Raw genomic sequence first — 18,134 nt, forward strand, 5'->3', positions numbered from 1 at the left:
GGGGGGCCCATATTAGTGTGACACCACCATTCCCCCCAAGCCGGGGCGGGGGGGTAGGTCCCTTAGAGGGGGCTATGGAGGAGCAGGAATCAAGGAGAGAGGTGGTGACACATGGGACCCATATTGACATAACACCAGGCCCCACTCCCCTGCCCCCCAGGCCGATGGGCCCATATGGCAATGTACAGACCGGGCTGGGGGGAGTCCCTGGGGGAGCACACGCGTGTCCCAAAGTCAGGGTGAGCTGGTGCTGGCCCCGCAGAGATGTGTGACCACATGTATGTGTGCCTTGTCCCCGCTGCAGCTCACGTGTCTGTGCATGGACGGGCGAGAGCCCTGTGGGGCGAGGCGCTCATGTGCGATGCAGGTCTGGCTGCACATGCCCCTGGCCCCCATGTTCACCCCTGGGGCGACCTGTGGCTGTTGTGTAAGCCAATGAGCTGCAGGGTTGCTTGACCCACCACCCACCCAGGCTCCCCATTGGCCCGTGGCAGGGCAGGGATCCCTCCCCCAGGGCCAGGTCTCGACATGTGTCCCAAGCCCCAGGGCTCGTGCTCCTGTGCTGGAGCTGTGAACACACCCTGACATGCGTGTCCCATCCCTCAGGGTCCCTCTCTGTGCTGGAGCCCTGAACATGCCTCGACACATGTGGCCCATGCCCCAGAGCCCTCCCTGGGCCAGAGTCTGGTCCCCAATGAGGCTTCACTTGCATTCACGTGTGGACTGGCATGGACGTGCCGCTTTGTGCCACGGGATGTCACACGTGCTGGACTGGTCACGCATGAGCCATCCGTGGATTACCGGGGGGGGGGGGGGGCCTAGTGGGCCCCCAGTGGTTTACGGGGGGGGGGGGGTGACTAGTGTGTCCCTGTCCCAAAACCTGGTCACGTCACGGGTTGTTCATGCATGTGCTGAAGCTGAGCCACACAGGCCCACGTGAGCCCATGCGTGTCTGTGGCGTTGCTGCTCCTGCCCCGCGTGCGCTGGAGCCTGGCGGGGGGCATAGGAGTCACTTGTTATGGGGGTGAGGTAGTGCCGGTGGTGGGCGGTGACACGGGGAACCCGGGTGTCCGGCCCCCCCCAGCCTGCGGTGCCCCTCGCTCCCGGGCCCTGCCCCCCCTCCATACAGCCCTGATGGTCGCTCCCGCCGGGCATTGAGTCTTGATGGGCCGCTAAGTGCCGGCCCCGCCCGCAGCGCCAGCAAACGCCGAGCCCCGCACCCCGTCCGCCTCCCAGCGGGGACCCGGCTGTCCGGGCTCGCAGACACCCCCTTGATCTCAGTGCACTCCACTCCCCCCAAAACCTACGTGTCCGGGCTCGCAGACACCCCCTTGCTCTCAGTGCACCCCACTCCCCCCAAAGCCCGGCTGTCCGGGCTCGCAGACACCCCGTTAATCTCAGTGCACCCCGCTCCCCCCAAAGCCCGGCTGTCCGGGCTCGCAGACACCCCGTTAATCTCAGTGCACCCCGCTCCCCCCAAAGCCCGGCTGTCCGGGCTCGCAGACACCCCGTTAATCTCAGTGCACCCCGCTCCCCCCAAAGCCCGGCTGTCCGGGCTCGCAGACACCCCGTTAATCTCAGTGCACCCCGCTCCCCCCAAAGCCCGGCTGTCCGGGCTCGCAGACACCCCGTTAATCTCAGTGCACCCCGCTCCCCCCAAAGCCCGGCTGTCCGGGCTCGCAGACACCCCGTTAATCTCAGTGCACCCCGCTCCCCCCAAAGCCCGGCTGTCCGGGCTCGCAGACACCCCGTTAATCTCAGTGCACCCCGCTCCCCCCAAAGCCCGGCTGTCCGGGCTCGCAGACACCCCGTTAATCTCAGTGCACCCCGCTCCCCCCAAAGCCCGGCTGTCCGGGCTCGCAGACACCCCGTTAATCTCAGTGCACCCCGCTCCCCCCAAAGCCCGGCTGTCCGGGCTCGCAGACACCCCGTTAATCTCAGTGCACCCCGCTCCCCCCAAAGCCCGGCTGTCCGGGCTCGCAGACACCCCGTTAATCTCAGTGCACCCCGCTCCCCCCAAAGCCCGGCTGTCCGGGCTCGCAGACACCCCGTTAATCTCAGTGCACCCCGCTCCCCCCAAAGCCCGGCTGTCCGGGCTCGCAGACACCCCGTTAATCTCAGTGCACCCCGCTCCCCCCAAAGCCCGGCTGTCCGGGCTCGCAGACACCCCGTTAATCTCAGTGCACCCCGCTCCCCCCAAAGCCCGGCTGTCCGGGCTCGCAGACACCCCGTTAATCTCAGTGCACCCCGCTCCCCCCAAAGCCCGGCTGTCCGGGCTCGCAGACACCCCGTTAATCTCAGTGCACCCCGCTCCCCCCAAAGCCCGGCTGTCCGGGCTCGCAGACACCCCGTTAATCTCAGTGCACCCCGCTCCCCCCAAAGCCCGGCTGTCCGGGCTCGCAGACACCCCGTTAATCTCAGTGCACCCCGCTCCCCCCAAAGCCCGGCTGTCCGGGCTCGCAGACACCCCGTTAATCTCAGTGCACCCCGCTCCCCCCAAAGCCCGGCTGTCCGGGCTCGCAGACACCCCGTTAATCTCAGTGCACCCCGCTCCCCCCAAAGCCCGGCTGTCCGGGCTCGCAGACACCCCGTTAATCTCAGTGCACCCCGCTCCCCCCAAAGCCCGGCTGTCCGGGCTCGCAGACACCCCGTTAATCTCAGTGCACCCCGCTCCCCCCAAACCCAGGCATCCAGAGTCCCAGCCCCCCACTCCCCACCCCCCCCAAGAGAACCCAGGTGTCCAGGCCCCCTTGACCCTGACCTCCCCCAGGCTGGAGGAGGGGCCAGCTCTTGGAGGAGGGGGGAATCAGCCAATGGGGTGGGAGCAGGCAGGGAGGGGTTAATGGGGGTTATCAGCCCTGGGATACCTGGGCTCTTTCCAGCCCCAGCCCCAGCCCCAGCCCTCCTCTTGGCTTTCACCCTGGGCAGGGGACCCCTGGGTTCAAAGGCTCCTGGACACCTCGGCTCCCGCTGTGGGCACTGAGTGCCCCCCGAGCCCCCTTGGACTACTGGGTTCCTCCTGGACTTTACCTTGGAGTGGCAAGTGCCCGGATGCCTGGGTCCCTCTAGGCAGCTGGGCCTGAGCCTGAGGTCAGAGGTCGGGCAATGGGGTTGGGGGGGGTGGAGCTGAACCCTCCTGGACACCTGGGCTCCTTGACACCTGAGCAGCTCCTGGACGCCTAGGTTCCCCATTGCCTGGACACTGAGATCCCTCAACAGCTGAGAAGCTCCCGGACACCTGGGTCCCTTGTGGCCTGGATGCCAGGGGGGTCCCTCGACAGCAGAGCAGCTCCTGGACGCCTGGGTTCTTCAACTCCCGGACTCCTGGGGTCCCTCATCGCTTGGACATTGAGGTCCCCGGACAGCACAGCAGCTCCCGGACACCTGGGTTCCTCGTCTCCTGGCTGCTGGGGTCCCTTGACAGCGGAACACCTCTCGGACACCCGGGTCCCCGCCATGGCTGGCTCCTTCCCGTATGACTTTGGGGGACCGCCTGGCCCAGCGCCCACCAGCTCCTTCCTGCCTGAGGGCTTCATGGGGACCCCAGTCTTGGCCTTCGGCCCCCAGGGGGGGCTGCCTCCAGCCTGGGGCCCCTTCCCGGGGGGAGGGGGTGAGGCCTGGGTGCCCCCCGCCGGCCCCTACCCCCCCGGCCCAGCTTACGCCAGCCCCCAGCCGGAAGCTGAGGGAGGGGAGCATGAGGCCGTGGCTTGGGGGTATCCCAGCCCCTCACCCCCTGCCCGCCTTGCCAGCCCCAATCCCGGTGATGTTGGCCCTGCCAAGACCCCAGCCCCTGTGGCCCCCGAGGACCCTGCTGCCGGTGAAGCTGATGAGGCCCATGGGGAGAATGAGGTAAGGGCCAGACTGGGGGGCTGAACACTGAGATCCCCTGAGATCCCTCCTCTGCTTCCTCCAAGATCCCCAGAGATTCCTCCCTCGGTTCCCCTTGAGACCCCCCCTGGATCCCCAACTGAGATCCCTCCCCTGGCTCCCCCAGGATCCCCCTGAGGTCCCCCAAGACCACTCTAGCATTTTTCCCCTGGTTCCCCCAACCCCCCCTGAGATTTTACCCTGGCTCCCCCAAGATCCCTCCTCTGGTTTCCCTTGGGATCTCCTGAGGTTTCCCATAAGATGTCTCTCTGGTTCTCCCATCCCTGAGATCCCCACTTGGTTCCCCCATAAGATCTCCCTCTGGTTCCCACTGAGAACCCTCCCTGGTCTCCCCAAGATCCCTTTGAGGCCCCCTCCTGATCCCCTCAGTTCCCTCTCCTGGTTCCCCCTGAAATCCTCCCTGTATCCACCTGAGATCTCTCTCTTTAGTCCCCCCATCCCCAAAGCCAATATAGGATTCTCCCACACAAGATCCTCCACTAGATCCCCTAAGACTCCCCCAGGTCCCCTCTCGATCTCTTGAGGCTCCTTCTGAGATCCCTCCTTGGACCCTAGATCCCCCAGAGCCCAGCTTAGAAACTGCTGAAACCTTCCCTGTTTCCCCAGGGGGCCCCCAGGTTCCCCTGCTAGATCCCATGGACCTCAGTGGGACCCACACATATCTTGGGTCACTGGGATCACTGCTTCTCTTCGGGCCTTGACTGAACACCCCACAAACCTGGACCGGACCCCCCTGGATTCCCACTAGATCCCTCTAAGGGGGCATGGGAGAGACCCACCAAGAGACTAGTGGGGTCCCTCAACGGATCAAGTAGATCCCTCCCCCAGGACCCAACTCAATCACCACAGATCCCACAGGGGTGGGTGAGCCCATGGGTTCAGTGAGGAACTGACTACACCCCATAAGGAGTCGCAATAGGATTTACCCCAGATGCCAGCTAGATCCCCCAGGGTCCTGCTGGGATCCTCCCAGTTCAGGAGTGGATCCCTGGCAAGGGATCACCTGGCTGGGTCCCCTTGGGGAGTTGGGGGGGGGGGGTCTGCTTGAGACGGCCTTCACTGTCACCCACACAGCCAGGGAGGGAACCCAGGTGCCCAGCCCCCACCCCTCCCAGGGAACCCAGGTGTCCTGGGTGTGGAAGCCCTGGGGGTGGGCGGGGGTCTGGGACCCTCCTTGATCTGTATCAGCCCGGATGCCTGGGGTCCCTGGGAGGGGGTGGGGGATGGGACAGGACAGAGAGGGGGGAGGGGGCTGGGAGCTTAGACACCTGGGTCCACTGGAAGGGGAGTGGGGCCTAGTGGTTGGGGGGCTGGGAGCCCAGACTCCTGGGTTCCCTCGGAGGGGGCTGGGTTGGGCTCATTCCTGGCTGATGGGCCCATCAGCCAGGGATGCCTGGGCTCTCTCCCCTCTCTGTAGGGCCAGGGGAGTCTGGAGGCCTGGATGCCTGGGTCCCCTTCCTGCTCTGGGTGGGTTGTGGGGCTGGGGGTTGTCTGGGGAGCTGGACACCTAGGTTCCTTCAGGGCTGGGAGGAGACATCCAGGCATGTGGAGGCCTGGGCTCTCTCCCTGCTCTGTGTGGGGGGCAGGGGGAGGGCTGGAGTCCTAGACACCTGGGTCCCATGGTATTCTTCTCTTCCCCAGACAATGACGACAGAGGAGATGGAGCAGTTCGTGCGGGAGCTGAAGCACAAGCGCATCATGCTGGGCTTCACCCAGGCTGACGTGGGGCTGGCGCTGGGTGTGCTCTATGGTGCGCTGGAGGCCTGGGACCCTTCCTGGGGGAGGAGTGGGGTCAGCCAGACACCTGGGTTCAATCCCTAGAGGGAGATGGGACATGGGATGAGGTCCCCCAGACACCTGGGTTCATTCCCTAGAGAGGTATCATCACCTGGATGCCTGGGTCCCTTTCCTGGTGTGGGGGGGTAGGTTCTCCCAGACACCCGGGTTTCTTTCTCAGACAGGGTGGGCTTCCCCGGACGCCTGGGTCCCTTTCCTTGGAAAAGGGGGGCAATAGGAGCAGACTCAGCCGGACACCTGGGTACCTTTCCTGGAGGGAGCAACAGGGTTGGTCAACTACCAGTCCCCCCAGATGCCAGGGGAGATGGGGGTTGACTTACCCGGATGCCTGGGTCCTTGTCCTGGGTGGGGGCTAGGTCAGGGGCTCCCAGATGCCTGGGTCTGCGCTGACCCCCTATCCCCACCCTCAGGCCGCATGTTCAGCCAGACAACGATCTGCCGGTTCGAGGCACAGCAGCTCAGCTTCCGCAACATGTGCCGCCTGCGCCCGCTGCTGCACCGCTGGCTGCGCGAGGCCGATGCACGTCCCGAGCTGCAGCAGGTGGCATCTGCGACCAGCGGCACTGGGGCGAATGGGGCTAGGGATGGTGTCCGGTGGCGGTGGGGGAGGATGACTGACCCCATGTCCAGCCACCCCGGGGCATTGATGTGACCAGGCCCAGGGGGCTGAGGGGGGGCATGACTGGGCTGTGGGTTCTGGGAACTGTGGGGTCATCTGGGGGTGTCTGACACCCGAGGGGTTGGCATAACCAGACCTGGGGCTCCCATGAGCTGTATCGGGGGGATGGGGGGCTGGTGATGAATCCTGTTTCCTGCCCTCCTGGGGAGTCAGTGTGACTAAGGCCAGGGCATACTGGGGGGGGGGGTCTGACCCCCAGGGCATTAACATGACCAGGACTAGGGGGGGTGGGTGGGGGCTGTGGGACATTGGCGTGACCAGGCCCAGGAGTCTCAGAGGGGCCGTGGGGGCTGGTGTGACCAGGCGGGTGGTCCTAGGTGGGGGGAAGGGCCCAGAAGGCTGTGGGGATTGGCATGACCAGGCTCACAGGGACTGGGGTGGGGTGGGGACGTGTGCCCAGGCCGGCGTCCTGGTGCTGCCTGACCCCCACACTGCCCCCCCACAGCTGTGCGGCATGGAGGTGACGCAGGCCCACAAGCGCAAGCGCACGCGCATCGAGAGCGGGGCCCGCTGGCGCCTAGAGATCTGCTTTCGCCACTGCCCCAAGCCCGGCCTGCCCCAGATAGCCCGCATCGCCCGCAGCCTTGGCCTCGATAAGGATGTGAGTGGCTTTCCCGCGTGGGGGTGGTGGGGCAACTCAGGGGTGGGGGGGCCGTCCAGGCCTGATGCGTCTGTCTGTTCCCCCAGGTCGTCCGTGTCTGGTTCTGCAACCGACGCCAGAAGGGCAAGCGCCGAGGGGCCGCGGCTGGGTCTGGCCCCCCCGCTGAGGCCTTTGAGGGCCCCACGCCACCCTTTGCTCCCCTAGGCCCTACCCCACTGGGCCTTGGTCCCGCCTCCCTGGGCCCTGGTCCTGCCTACATACCCCCCTTCCCCCCCCAACCTGGGGATCTCTATGCAACCCCCACCCCCATGCATTCCAGCTAAGCCCAAAGCCTTGTGGGTAATCCAGCCTGCCCCAGGGGAGTCTAGGTTATTGGGGCTTGGGGGAGAGAGATACCCCCCAAGTTTTCAGTGGCAAAAGATAGTGGGTAAAGCTGGAGGCGGGGATTTGCCCCTTTTCAATGGAGATGCGGGGAAGAGCAGAAGATTATGGGTAAGGGAGGAAGTGGGGATTGCCCCTTACTGGGACAAAGGATTATGGGTAATGCTGGAGGGTGGGAACTGACCCCATATTGAGGGGGTAAAGAGCAAAGGTTTATGGGTAAGGCTGGTTAGGGTGGGGCAACTGACCTCTGCCGAGGTGGAGAGAAGCAAAGAATTGTGGGTAAAGGTTGTAGACTCACCTGGCGCTTAGGGGATCCAGAAGGTCCCAGAATGCTCTGGGTGCTGCCAGGTGTCTTCCTGGTCCCAGCAGGTTCTAGGTGCCTCCATGGGGAATGCTCCCAAACCCCTTAGGTGACCAAAGGGGGTGTGTGTGGGGCGCAGGGAGGTTCTCATCCCTCTGCCCCCGCTTCTCTCCCAGAGCTGGGGAGAGAACACGTGTCCAGGCCAGGGGTGGGCAAAGGCCCTTGGTTGTAGAGCAGGGCGGGGATGGGAGCTGCCCCGGGGCTCCTCCGTGGGGTGGGGGCGTTGGAGCTCCCCCAGCCAGGACTAGAAAAGGTGGGGTCCCAGATGGGGTTGGGGAACCTAGAACCTATTCTAGACTAGTCACTGAGGGAGGTCATGGGGTCCCAGGGGGACTAGCTCCACCCCCTCCTGCTGGGATTGGACTCCAGGGGGCTGGTCCCACCCCCCCACGTGCCAGGATTGGATCCCCCTGTGCACCTCTGGTCTGGAGCATATTTTGGGTCACCCAATGGGTTTTAGACCCCCCTCTTGCTGACAGGGTCCCAGCCCATGCTGGGATAGGGTCCCATGGGGCTGGCCCCACCCCCTACCCACCCCCAGATTGGGTCCCCCTGCCCTAGGGCACGTTCTAGACCGCCTAACCCAAGGCCTTGAGTTGCGAGGGGTCCAGGAAGGCACCACCCTGTTCCCCCCCAGGGGTTCTAGAACTGGCCCTGGCACCTAGAACCCCCCCACCCCAGGGTGGGGTGGTAGATGTCCCCACCCACTCTTTTCTGTAATAAAGTATTACCCCCTGTAATAGGGTGTGTATGTGTGTGTGGCGGAGGTGTGGGGGTGGAGAATCCAGGCATCCTGGCTCCTAGCCCCCTATCCCTTGCTGAGAGTTGGGGGAGAACCCAGCTGTCTGGGCCAAGTGCCAGGTTTCCCCCCCCAAGGCTGGAAAAGGGTGGGAAGGCTGGAGGGGGGGGTCTCTATCTAGCTTCCCCCCTCTCTATGGTGCCTGGGGCCAGTGGCCCTTGATGGGGGGGAACAGTCCTTGGCAATGGGACACAGCAGGAGTACCCCAGTTTCCTTGGCAACAGGGGGAACATTAGTGTCTCCTTGGCAACAAAGACCCCCTCTGTGACCTCTTGCTGGAGCCCCAGTTTCCGTGGGGGTGGGGTGGGGCAGAGGGAACATAGCAGTGGATTTGTGGTCTCCTTGGTAACAGGTCCCGCCCCCCCACCATGTATTGCAGGAAACCCACTTTAGACAACAGGGACTCACACAGTGTAACCCTGGTCTTAATGGCAACAGCCCCCCTGCCCCTTAGTGAAGCAGTGCTGGAACCCCATTTCCTTAGCAAAACTGAGCCCCCACCATATGATGCTGCCATAGAAATGGATCCCCCCAACATAGTGCTGGCCCCCAGTCTCTATCGCAACAGGGGTGTATCACGCTGGAACCCTGGTTTCTTCAGCAATGGGTACCCCGCTCGTTTAGCAAGGGGGAGAGGGTGACATCACGCTGGAATCCCAGCTGTCCTTAGCAATGAGGGTGACAGCATGGTGGAACCCATCTCCTTAGCAACAGAGTGACATCCTGAGACCCCTGTGGTCTCCATACAGGGGTGATATCTCTGCAGCAACAGGGGAACCCCAGGGTCCTCCCTAAATGGGTTTTCTGGTGAGGCAGCTGAGCAACACCGGTCTACATGGCAACAGGGTCCCCATGTGACCTACTGCTGGAAACCCAGTTGCCTTAGCAACAGGGAAGGCCTTGCACTGGACCCCTGCTATCTGCCTGGCAATGCAGCTCTGCAGCCATGGGGGACTCCTGGGTTCCCTGGGAGTGGAAAGGGCGGAGGAGGGGGATCCTGCCAGGGGAGATCCCAAGACTCACCCCCTCCCTCTCCCAGAGACCCCAGGTAACCGTGCTCCGACCTCGCCCAGACCCAATTGCCTGAGAGAACCCAGGCATCCAGATGCCCAGAGCCCCCTGCCACCCCGCTCTAACTGCCAGATGCCCCCCTCCAGGAAGCCCAGGCAATCCCCTGCTCCCAGCCACCCCCACCCCAGCATCTCCCCACCCCAGAGCTGGAAAGAGCCCAGGCATCTGGGCTCCTTCTAGGGGTGCCTGAACCCATAGCTGTAGCCCCAGCTGTGACCTCAGCAAGGGGGCAGGGCCAGTGCCTCCCCCCTAAAGCTGAGTGCACCCCAACTGATGAACTCAGCAAGGGGGTGGGGCCAAAATAGCCTTCCCCCTCACAGCAGGGCTGGGTCAAGGTCCCCCCCAGAACTGGGCACACCAGGGCACCAAGTACAAAAAATACCTCCTCTTTATTGCAGGCTCCTCCAGGCCCAGACGGTGTGTATGTGTGAGGGGCAGGCATGGGGGGTGGGGGAGCCATAAGTGCAGAGATGGGGGTTGGGCAGGGAGCAGGGCTACAAGCGCCAGGGCAGGCGGAAGTTGTGGTGGGGCAGAGGGGTGCAGTGCGTTGCCTCGAAGTTCTGCAGCTGCTTGCGAGCCTGGGGGCAGGGGGGGGGAAGAGTGGAGGTGAAAACCCAGGCATCTGGGTTCCCAGCTCTCCCCCTGATCCCCCTCCCAGGGAGCCCAGGCATCCAGGTCCCCCCCAAGCCTTACCAGGAACAGCGCCAGCTGCCGTCGGCCCTCGGGCATCATGTCGTCCCCTGGGGGTGGGGAAATGCAAATGAGAAAGGGGAGGGGCCATGGGAGACCCTTCCCCCTGGCCCGTGTTAGCCAGCTGACTAACCATGTAAGACCCCCGGCCCAGCCTGCTACCCGCTGACCTCCCCTCAATTCCACCCCCCACTGCCTCCCCTGACTTGACTCCCTTCCTTAATCCCACCCCCTTAGGCTCATTCCCCAGTGCCTGTCCCTCCTTAGTCCTGCCCACTCCCCTCAGCCTCCTCCCTTATTGGCTGTCCCCAGTTCCTCCCCCTTCCCCTAATCTTCTCCCCATTGGCTGCCCCTCCCTGCCTGCATGCAGCCTCCTCCCCATTGGCCAGATTATGGCCCTCCTCCCCCCAACATCCCAGTGGCTCACCCAAACCCCATCTGTACCCCATTGGCCAAGCCTTACCCCACCCCTTCCAACAACTTCTAGCCTCACTGTCCACCGCCCTCCGGTCCCACCCCTGCCCTCCCATTGGCCAGCTCCACCCACTCACCTACGCTCCAGGGGAAGTCAGGGCCATGCTGGTCACGGTAGGAGCGAAGCACGGACATGCACCAGTCATCCTCCACCTCATAGCGGCTGCACACGGCCACTGGAGGGAGCAAGGGGAAGGGAACATCAGCCCGGACACCTGGGTTCCCTCCTGGATGCCTACGTTACTTCCCCAAGCGGGGGTGGGTCAGCCTAGATACCCAGGCTCCCTCCTGGACACCTGGGCTCCCTCCCAGAGAAGGGGAAGGGTAAGCCTGGACGCCTGGGTCCTCTCGGGGGCTCCGGGTAGAGCCCGAGGAAGGGGGTATGGGCTTGGTGCAGGTACTGGGGACCTGGATGCCTGGGCTCCATCTGAGCATGGGGTAGGGAGCAGGATCTGGCAGGGCGGAGAATCCAGACACCTGGCTTCTCTACTCAGCTGTGGAACAAAGAAGCTGGGGCACCTGGGTAGAGAAACTGGGAGCTGGGAGGAGGTGGGGAGCCTGGAGACCTGGGTCCCTCTCCTGGCTCTTGGGAGAGAGGGGCCTGGGGGCGGGGGCACAGTATTGGGGGCCTGGACACTTGGGTTCTCCGCAGGGTCTGGCCATTACCTTCCTCCATGGGGCTGGAAGCTTCTAGCCACTCCCGGACCATGCGCACCCCTTCCTCACCCATCACCTTGGGGTACCTGGGGGGTGCAAGGGGAGGAGTTAGGTGCCTTCACCCCCCTGGTGCCCCTCACTTCCAACCTGCAGCCCCCTGCTGCCCCCAGCTCTGTCAGTAACCCTCAACTCCAACCTGCAGCCCCCCACCCCTGACTCACCGGTGCTGGAGCAGTTTGAGCAGCAGATCATTGCCCCGGTTGGACATGATGTCCTCTGGGACCCTGGCCAGGGATGAGGCAGAGTTAAGGGCATTGACTGGGACACCTGAATTCCCTCCATGCTCTGTGAGGGAAGGGAGAACTGGGAGCCTGGATGCCTGGGTTCTCTGGGAAAGGTGCAGGGGCTGAGGGGTGGGAGCGGGAAGGGCTGGGAGCCCAGAGGCCTGGATTCTCTGGGAGGGGAGTGCAGGCTGTCTTACGTGGTAGTGATGATCTCATCCTTTGTCCTTCGCACCAGCAGCACTGGGCCCTGATATCTTGAACAAAGAAGATGGTGTGAGAGCGGCTGCAGGACATGCATCCACCCCAATGCCTCTTGCGCCTCAAAAGAACCCAGGTGTCCGGCTTCCCACCAGCTCCCACTCTCACCCCCCCCAAACTCCCTCCCCTCTGCTGCCACAGAAGCCAGGCATCCGGGCTCCCAGCCTCCCTGCTCCACCCCTAATTCCTCTCCCAGAACAAGAGAACCTAGGCATCCCCCCACCCCTCCCCATCACTGCCCCCCAGGTACCTGCACAGCTGCTCCCCATTGTTGAGGTTCAGGTGTTGCCTCACGGTCCTGGTCACCAGCCCCCCTAGGAGAGGCAGGAGAGGGAACCTTGTTACAATCTTGGCTTGGTTAATGAAGCAGTTCATTAATGAGCAGAATGTCCTTGGGGGAGGGGGTGGCTCTCCCCAGAGTGGGTGCTACGTAGGAAACTGGTACCAACAGCCATTTGGGGCGTGGGTCTCCTGGGGCCGGGTAAACACCCTGTTCACAGGCTGGGGAAACTGAGGCAAGAGTCCCAGGTGAAGCTGGCTCTCCTGAGTCAAAGTCCTGGCCAGCCCAAGCCAAAGGCTGGGGGTCAACGGGGGAACTAGTTGCGGATATAGGTAGAGCAGGGCTCCTAACATGGTATTACATGTGGTACGGTCCAGTGTTGCATTGGGAGGGGGGAAATCAATTGCCACCTGCCCACCCCCCACAGGCATGGAGCTCCCTCCGAATGGAAACTTCCACTGCCCCTGCACCATTTATACATAGAGCATTCCACAACCTCCCCCCATAATGGAACCTTCCTGCTCCCCCCACCCCTCCCCAGCTGTGCCACATGGGTTGTGCCAGCCTATTGACTGGCAGGGTGGGGTCATATGACCTCCTAGCTGTGGGTGGGTGGAAAGTTTCAGTGAGAGGGGAGAGGTCAGCAGGCTTTGGGCTGATTAATGGGTCTCTGGGTGGATGGGGGGGAGGTAATAATTTCGACTGAAGCACACCAGGAGTGGAAGTGGGTGGGGGTGTTACTTACTCCAGCTCTCAGGCATGACCTTGAGGGCCAGGGGCACCAGGTCATCAAAGGAGGCATCCAGCACCAGGGCGCTGATCTCGGGGTACGTCATGGCTGCCCAGGTGGCTGCAAGGAAAGATGCATGGGTAGCATCATCTCAGTGGTGGGGAGGGGCTCAGAAGAAGCCCCACCCCCAGATCCTCCTCCCTTCTCCAATCCACTTAGTTTCTCCCATTTGGTGCCAGATCCCCCATCTAGGGGGGAAGCTAGGCCCACACAGTTCTTCCTGCTCCCCTCCTTCCTCCCACCATAGTTTTTCCCATCCAGTCCTAGCCTCCCCCACTTCACTCTATCCAATTGTTCCTCTAGTTCCACCTCCTCCCATGCACTTGTCAGAACCCCTCTCCACGCCCACATGGTTCCTTCCATCCCCTTTTAGCCCACCCCCACCATCCATATGGTTCTTCCCCCCCACATTACCCCAGGGTCCCTCTCATCCCTTTTTTGTCCCCACCCTCCGTCACCCACATGGTCCCTCCCATCCTGTTTTAGCCCCTACACACATCTCCCATCCTTCCCCACATCACCCACGACCCCCTCCCATCCTGTTCTACACCTCCCACCCCCCAAATAGTTCCTCCCATCTCCCCCCACTATCACCCACATGGTCCCTCCCATCCCAGTCTAGCCCCCCCATCTCCTACAAGGTTCCTCCCAGCATGTCTCTGCGTGGTCCTCCCCACCTGTGAAGCCACCGATGGACCAGGCATACAGGATGATGTCATCAGGCTGGAAGCCAAGGCGGTGGATGGCAAATTGCACCACGGCGTCCATGGCATTGGCCTCAGCCTGGGGCAGCGGGACGCCCTGCGGGGCCAGGCCGGGGTCAGAGCCAGCACTTGGACACCTGGGTTCCCTCCCTGTGCCCATGGGCGGTGGGGATAGAAAGATGCTAGCTTCTCTTCCCACTGAACTAGGAGTGCGATCTGGTGGGTTAGAGCAGGGGAAGCCTGGCTGCTCTCAGTGTGGGGAGGCGAAGGGCAATGGGAGCCCAGACGCCTGGGTTGTCTCCCTCTGCCGAGGAAGGCCGTTTTCTTTCCATGCCTCAGTTTCCCCATATAGAGTTGGAGGCTCTGAGGGTCTTGAATGGACCTCCAGGGCTTGTGAAGGGGCTGATCTGAATCCCAGTGGCCCATGCCCCCCCCCCCACTTCTGTAGTGGTATTTCCTGGGGTGGGTGGGGGGCGGATCTCACCGTGCTGCCTGCAAAACCAGGGTGGTTCCATCCGAGCACTGAGTAGCCAGCTGGGGAGGTGGGAAGAGAAGCCTGGATTAACCTAGGACCACATCATTTTGGAACCTCGCCTCCCCTTCACAAGGAAACTGAACCTCCCCAATGCTGCCCCTCCCCCCGCCGCAGAAATGAACAGTCTGCACAGGGCCAACCACTCCCACTTTCAATATAGCACAACCCCCCCCCGAAATGGATTTGTCCAGGAGATTTCCCCCCATAAAGGAAAATGGAAAGGTCCAAAAGATCCCCCCCTCCATTGGAAGGAAATGGAGGAGGCCAAGAGATTCTGCCTCCCAATGGAGGGAAACAGAATCTCTTGGACTTATCTTTCCCCCCAATAAATGGAAATGGAGGAGTCCAAGCTATTTCCTGCCTCATTAAAGGGAAATGAATGAGTCCAAGAGATTTTCCCCAGTTAAAGCGAAATGATGAGTCCAAAGGATGTCCCCCCCACTTAAAAGGGAAGTGGATGACTTCAAGGAGAAGATACCATTTTCTTTCACAGCAAAATGGTTCCGTCCATTAGGGCAAAATAGTCTCCCCATCCATGCTGATAGGTAGAGTTGCCCCACAAGGTGAGGTTATGTCTGCCCCTCATGGAGGAAAAGCTGTCTAACCCAAAACACCCCCCACAACAGAAAACAGAATGGATGGGTCCACTCCTAGCTGCATTCCCCTGCAGGGAAAATGGACTGGTTCAGAAAGGCCCCCTGAAGCAAAGGAATGGATGAACCCACACAGGACAACTTTCCCCCTACAACAGAAGTGGTTTGGTCCAAGATGATCCATGCCCAAGAGAAGTGGATTATTTCAAATGGGGAAAACGGGGGTTGGGAATGAACCATTCCTGGAAGCGGATCATACCATCCAGTGGGGTGGAAAGGCACCCGACCTCGTAGAATCCAGCGTTGCCTTCGCAGCAGATCACCTTTGGGGGAGAGGATCAGTGTTATACCTGGTCGGACACCTCCCCAGAGTCAGCTGCAGCTCCTGTCGCCGTTATAACCAGCCCAACGTGCCCCAGAGCCAGCCACACGTTGACATTGTGTGAGGGACCCCATATCCCCAGGCAGGGGGTGACGTGGGAGTGGCTGCCTTTCTTAAGGAAGCTAGGCCCACACAGATATTCAGGTCCTCCCTGAGGTGGGAGATGCCCCTGGAGGGGATTCAAAGCCCTTCCCCCCAGCAGGGCCCAGGCAGCACAGGGGGCCGTTTGTATTCGCAGTCTGCTCCCAGGACAGCTGGGTTCTCTGGGAAGGGCTAGCGGATTAGAGCAAGGGGGCTGGGAGCCCAGATGGATACCTGGGTTTTCCCCCCACATTCCCCGGGCCTCACCAGCTTGGCACCCTGGGGCTCTGAGGTCCCACGCCGGTCCATGAACATCGTGTCTATCTCGTTGCCATCGCAGGCCAGCAGCTTGGCCCTCTTCCCCCCCCACTGCCGGGAGGGGTGGGGGGGGCGGGGGGGTTAGCCCGGATGCCTGGGTCCGCTCCCAGGTCTGGGAGAGGAATGGGGGTAGCGAGTCAAAGCTGGGAGCCTGGACATCTGGCTTTTCTCCAGATCTGAGAGGGGGGTGAGTTTGGGTGGATGACAGCAGCGCGGGCTGGGAACCTAAATGCCTGGGTTCTCTGGGAGGGGGGTGAGAATCAGGGAGCAGGGGTCTGTGAACACGGTTGCAGAGGAGGACTGGGGGTGGAGGGGAGGGTAAATGGATTAGATCTTAGATCAGGGGTGTAGCTGGGAGCCTGGATTCTCTTCAGCTCGGGGGGGGATTGGGATGTAGAGAGTTACAGCAGGGGGTGCTGGGAGCCTGGGTTCTTTCCTAGCTCTGACAGGGAAGTGGAGTCTGGGACAGGTAAAAGGTGGGGGGAACTGGGAGCCCTGACGCCTGGGTTGGGGCATGGGGGGTTGGAAACCTGGCTTCAACTCCAGCCCTGGGAGGAAGGTGGGGACCGGCAGCCCGCACGCCTGGGTTCCCTTCCCCAGCTCCCCGCCCCCCCCAGACTCACCTCCTCAACGAGGCGGGCCTGGCCCTGGAGCAGCATCGGCATGAGGGCTTTCTGGAGCAGGTAGACTGAACCGGGGTAGAGCATCCGGCGCCCGAATGTGTGAGCCACAATGTAGCTGGGGGGGTGGGGCAGGGGGCAAAGACAAGGGTCAGTCGTGATGCTCCCCAGAGCCAGCTGCAGCTCCTGTCCCTGTTACACCCAGCCTGACATGCCCCAGACCCAGCCACACCCCAGCACCAGGGTCCCAGACCCCTGTTGTCACACCCATGCCATATTTAAAAAGTTACTAGTTAGGTGATCTCACCCCCGGGCCAATAAGCAGTCATAATTCCCCCAGTCAATCCCCCTGAACCCCACTTGCCAGCCTATGAGCTATTTAGATCCTCCCCAGCCAATCAGGTGCCAGAATTCTAGCATTACTTCCTCTTCCATCCCCCAGCCAGGCCAACCCCCAAGCTGGCCTATCTGCAGGCGCCAACCTTCCGATTCCTACCACCAATCAGCATCCTTTTCAGCTCTGCCTCCAGGCAATCAGGACTCAGAGCTGCAGCCCCTTCCCCAGCCAAACCCCAGCCAGGGATCCCTCCAGAACTTCTCAATGCCTACCAATCAGTATCTTGGGCCCAAGCCCTCAACCAACCAGGGGACAGGTCTCTGGAGCCTAGATTCCTAAGCTACACCCCACCAAGCCCTGCACCCAATCAGGAGCTAGGGATCCCTCCTGCAATTCCCAATGCCTCCCTCCAATTAGCTGCTGGAAACACCACTTTGACCAATCAGAGGTCAAACATCTCAGAACAAAGATTGCAAGGACATGCCCCCCCAACTCACCCCAGCTGATCAGCAGCCAGGAAACCCTACCATGATTCCCAATGCAGCATCCTGCACCCACGCCCTTGGCCAATCAGGGGACAGGTCTCAGGACCAACATAGCAAAGCAATCAGCAGCCAGGGATCCCCACCCACACTCCCTGCAGCCTCCCAGGATGCTTTCCCACACCTCACCCCTCCACAGGGAAGCCTGCAGGCCCCACCCCTTGGCCTGTTGCAGCCAATAGGGAGGCAGGGAGCTCAAACCCCTCCCCCTGGGGGGAGGGTTATACCTGGCAATCTGGCAGGGCAGCTTCTTTACAGCATTGAGGAATCCGTTGGCCGTGCTGCGGTGCTTGGGGGGCGGCTGCAGCAAGGAGATCCCCCGCGAGTCTGACCTGGGGAGAGCCAGATGCCTGTGTTCTCAGCTCAGGAAGAAGACGGGGGCTGAGGGACTGGACACTTGGGTTCTCTAGGAGGGAAGTGGGGGCTGGGGGGCGAGAGCAGGCAGGGCTGGGAGCCTGGACACCTGGGTTCTCTCTCACTTCTGGGAGCAAAGTCAGGGCTGGTGGGTCTGAGCATGAAGCAGGACTCCTGGGTTCTCCCCTTGCTCTGGGAAAGGAGTGGGTCAGAGCTGGTGCCTGGACACATGGGTTCTCTGGGAGGGAGGGAGGGAGGGAGGGAGGTGAAAGCAGGGGATGCTGGGAGCCCAGATGCCTGGGTTCCCTGGAAGGGGAGGGCATTGGGGGGTAAAAGCAGGAGGGCTGGGAGCCCGGATGCCTGGGTTCCCTCCCTGCTCACCCACCGGCTGGAGACCTCATCCCAGCGGAAGTCCACGGGCCAGCTCCGGAAGTCAAAGTTGTAGCTGGCGAGTTTCTTCTGTGCACACAGGAAGGGGAGTGGTTGGGGTTGGGCATGAGGGGCTGAGACCTCATGCCCCCCCCAAAACTACCCCCCCACCAGCCCCTCCTTGGGAGTGGGTGGGGCTCCCTGGTTTGGCTCCACTCCCCTAGCCAACCCCCCCACCACCCCCCAGACCTGGGTCTGGGCTCTGCCCCTTTAAAAGCAGGGAAAG

At 62.2% G+C, this 18,134-nt stretch overlaps 2 protein-coding genes across 5 annotated transcripts in view; one reads left to right on the plus strand and one right to left on the minus strand.

Annotated features, from left to right (window-relative positions):
• Nucleotides 1-3,456: 3,456 nt before the first annotated feature.
• Nucleotides 3,457-7,288, plus strand: LOC102377154 (POU domain, class 5, transcription factor 3-like). Its single transcript, XM_006037657.1, has 5 exons — nucleotides 3,457-3,849; nucleotides 5,530-5,638; nucleotides 6,096-6,226; nucleotides 6,810-6,965; nucleotides 7,052-7,288. The coding sequence occupies exons 1-5, from the start codon at nucleotides 3,457-3,459 to the stop codon at nucleotides 7,286-7,288; spliced, it is 1,026 nt and encodes a 341-aa protein (XP_006037719.1).
• A 2,671-nt stretch (nucleotides 7,289-9,959) lies between these two features.
• ABHD16A (abhydrolase domain containing 16A) overlaps nucleotides 9,960-18,134 on the minus strand; it is a 12,446-nt gene continuing 4,271 nt past the window's right edge. For all 4 annotated transcript variants that reach the window (XM_006037646.2, XM_025194064.1, XM_025194065.1 and 1 more), the window contains 15 exons: nucleotides 17,865-17,938; nucleotides 17,353-17,457; nucleotides 16,250-16,364; nucleotides 15,576-15,677; nucleotides 15,105-15,168; nucleotides 14,202-14,251; nucleotides 13,691-13,814; nucleotides 12,969-13,073; nucleotides 12,194-12,257; nucleotides 11,883-11,939; nucleotides 11,623-11,685; nucleotides 11,411-11,487; nucleotides 10,822-10,920; nucleotides 10,274-10,320; nucleotides 9,960-10,158 (listed from right to left, as the gene is read on the minus strand). In XM_006037646.2, the coding sequence (XP_006037708.1) occupies nucleotides 10,075-10,158; nucleotides 10,274-10,320; nucleotides 10,822-10,920; nucleotides 11,411-11,487; nucleotides 11,623-11,685; nucleotides 11,883-11,939; nucleotides 12,194-12,257; nucleotides 12,969-13,073; nucleotides 13,691-13,814; nucleotides 14,202-14,251; nucleotides 15,105-15,168; nucleotides 15,576-15,677; nucleotides 16,250-16,364; nucleotides 17,353-17,457; nucleotides 17,865-17,938 (1,230 nt within the window). In that variant the 3' untranslated portion in view covers nucleotides 9,960-10,074. The remainder of the gene's footprint in view (nucleotides 10,159-10,273; nucleotides 10,321-10,821; nucleotides 10,921-11,410; nucleotides 11,488-11,622; nucleotides 11,686-11,882; nucleotides 11,940-12,193; nucleotides 12,258-12,968; nucleotides 13,074-13,690; nucleotides 13,815-14,201; nucleotides 14,252-15,104; nucleotides 15,169-15,575; nucleotides 15,678-16,249; nucleotides 16,365-17,352; nucleotides 17,458-17,864; nucleotides 17,939-18,134) is intronic.

The sequence above is a fragment of the Alligator sinensis genome, unplaced genomic scaffold (genome assembly GCF_000455745.1).
Source record: "Alligator sinensis unplaced genomic scaffold, ASM45574v1 scaffold1740_1, whole genome shotgun sequence".
NCBI classification, from domain to species: Eukaryota; Metazoa; Chordata; order Crocodylia; family Alligatoridae; genus Alligator; species Alligator sinensis.

Coding starts and splice junctions, on each gene's coding strand:
- LOC102377154 (XM_006037657.1), top strand. CDS start 3,457: ATGGCTGGCTCCTTCCCGTATGACTTTGGGGGACCGCCTGGCCCAGCG. Junction 3,850..5,529: donor AGGCCCATGGGGAGAATGAG/GTAAGGGCCAGA, acceptor TCTCTTCCCCAG/ACAATGACGACAGAGGAGAT. Junction 6,227..6,809: donor CACGTCCCGAGCTGCAGCAG/GTGGCATCTGCG, acceptor GCCCCCCCACAG/CTGTGCGGCATGGAGGTGAC.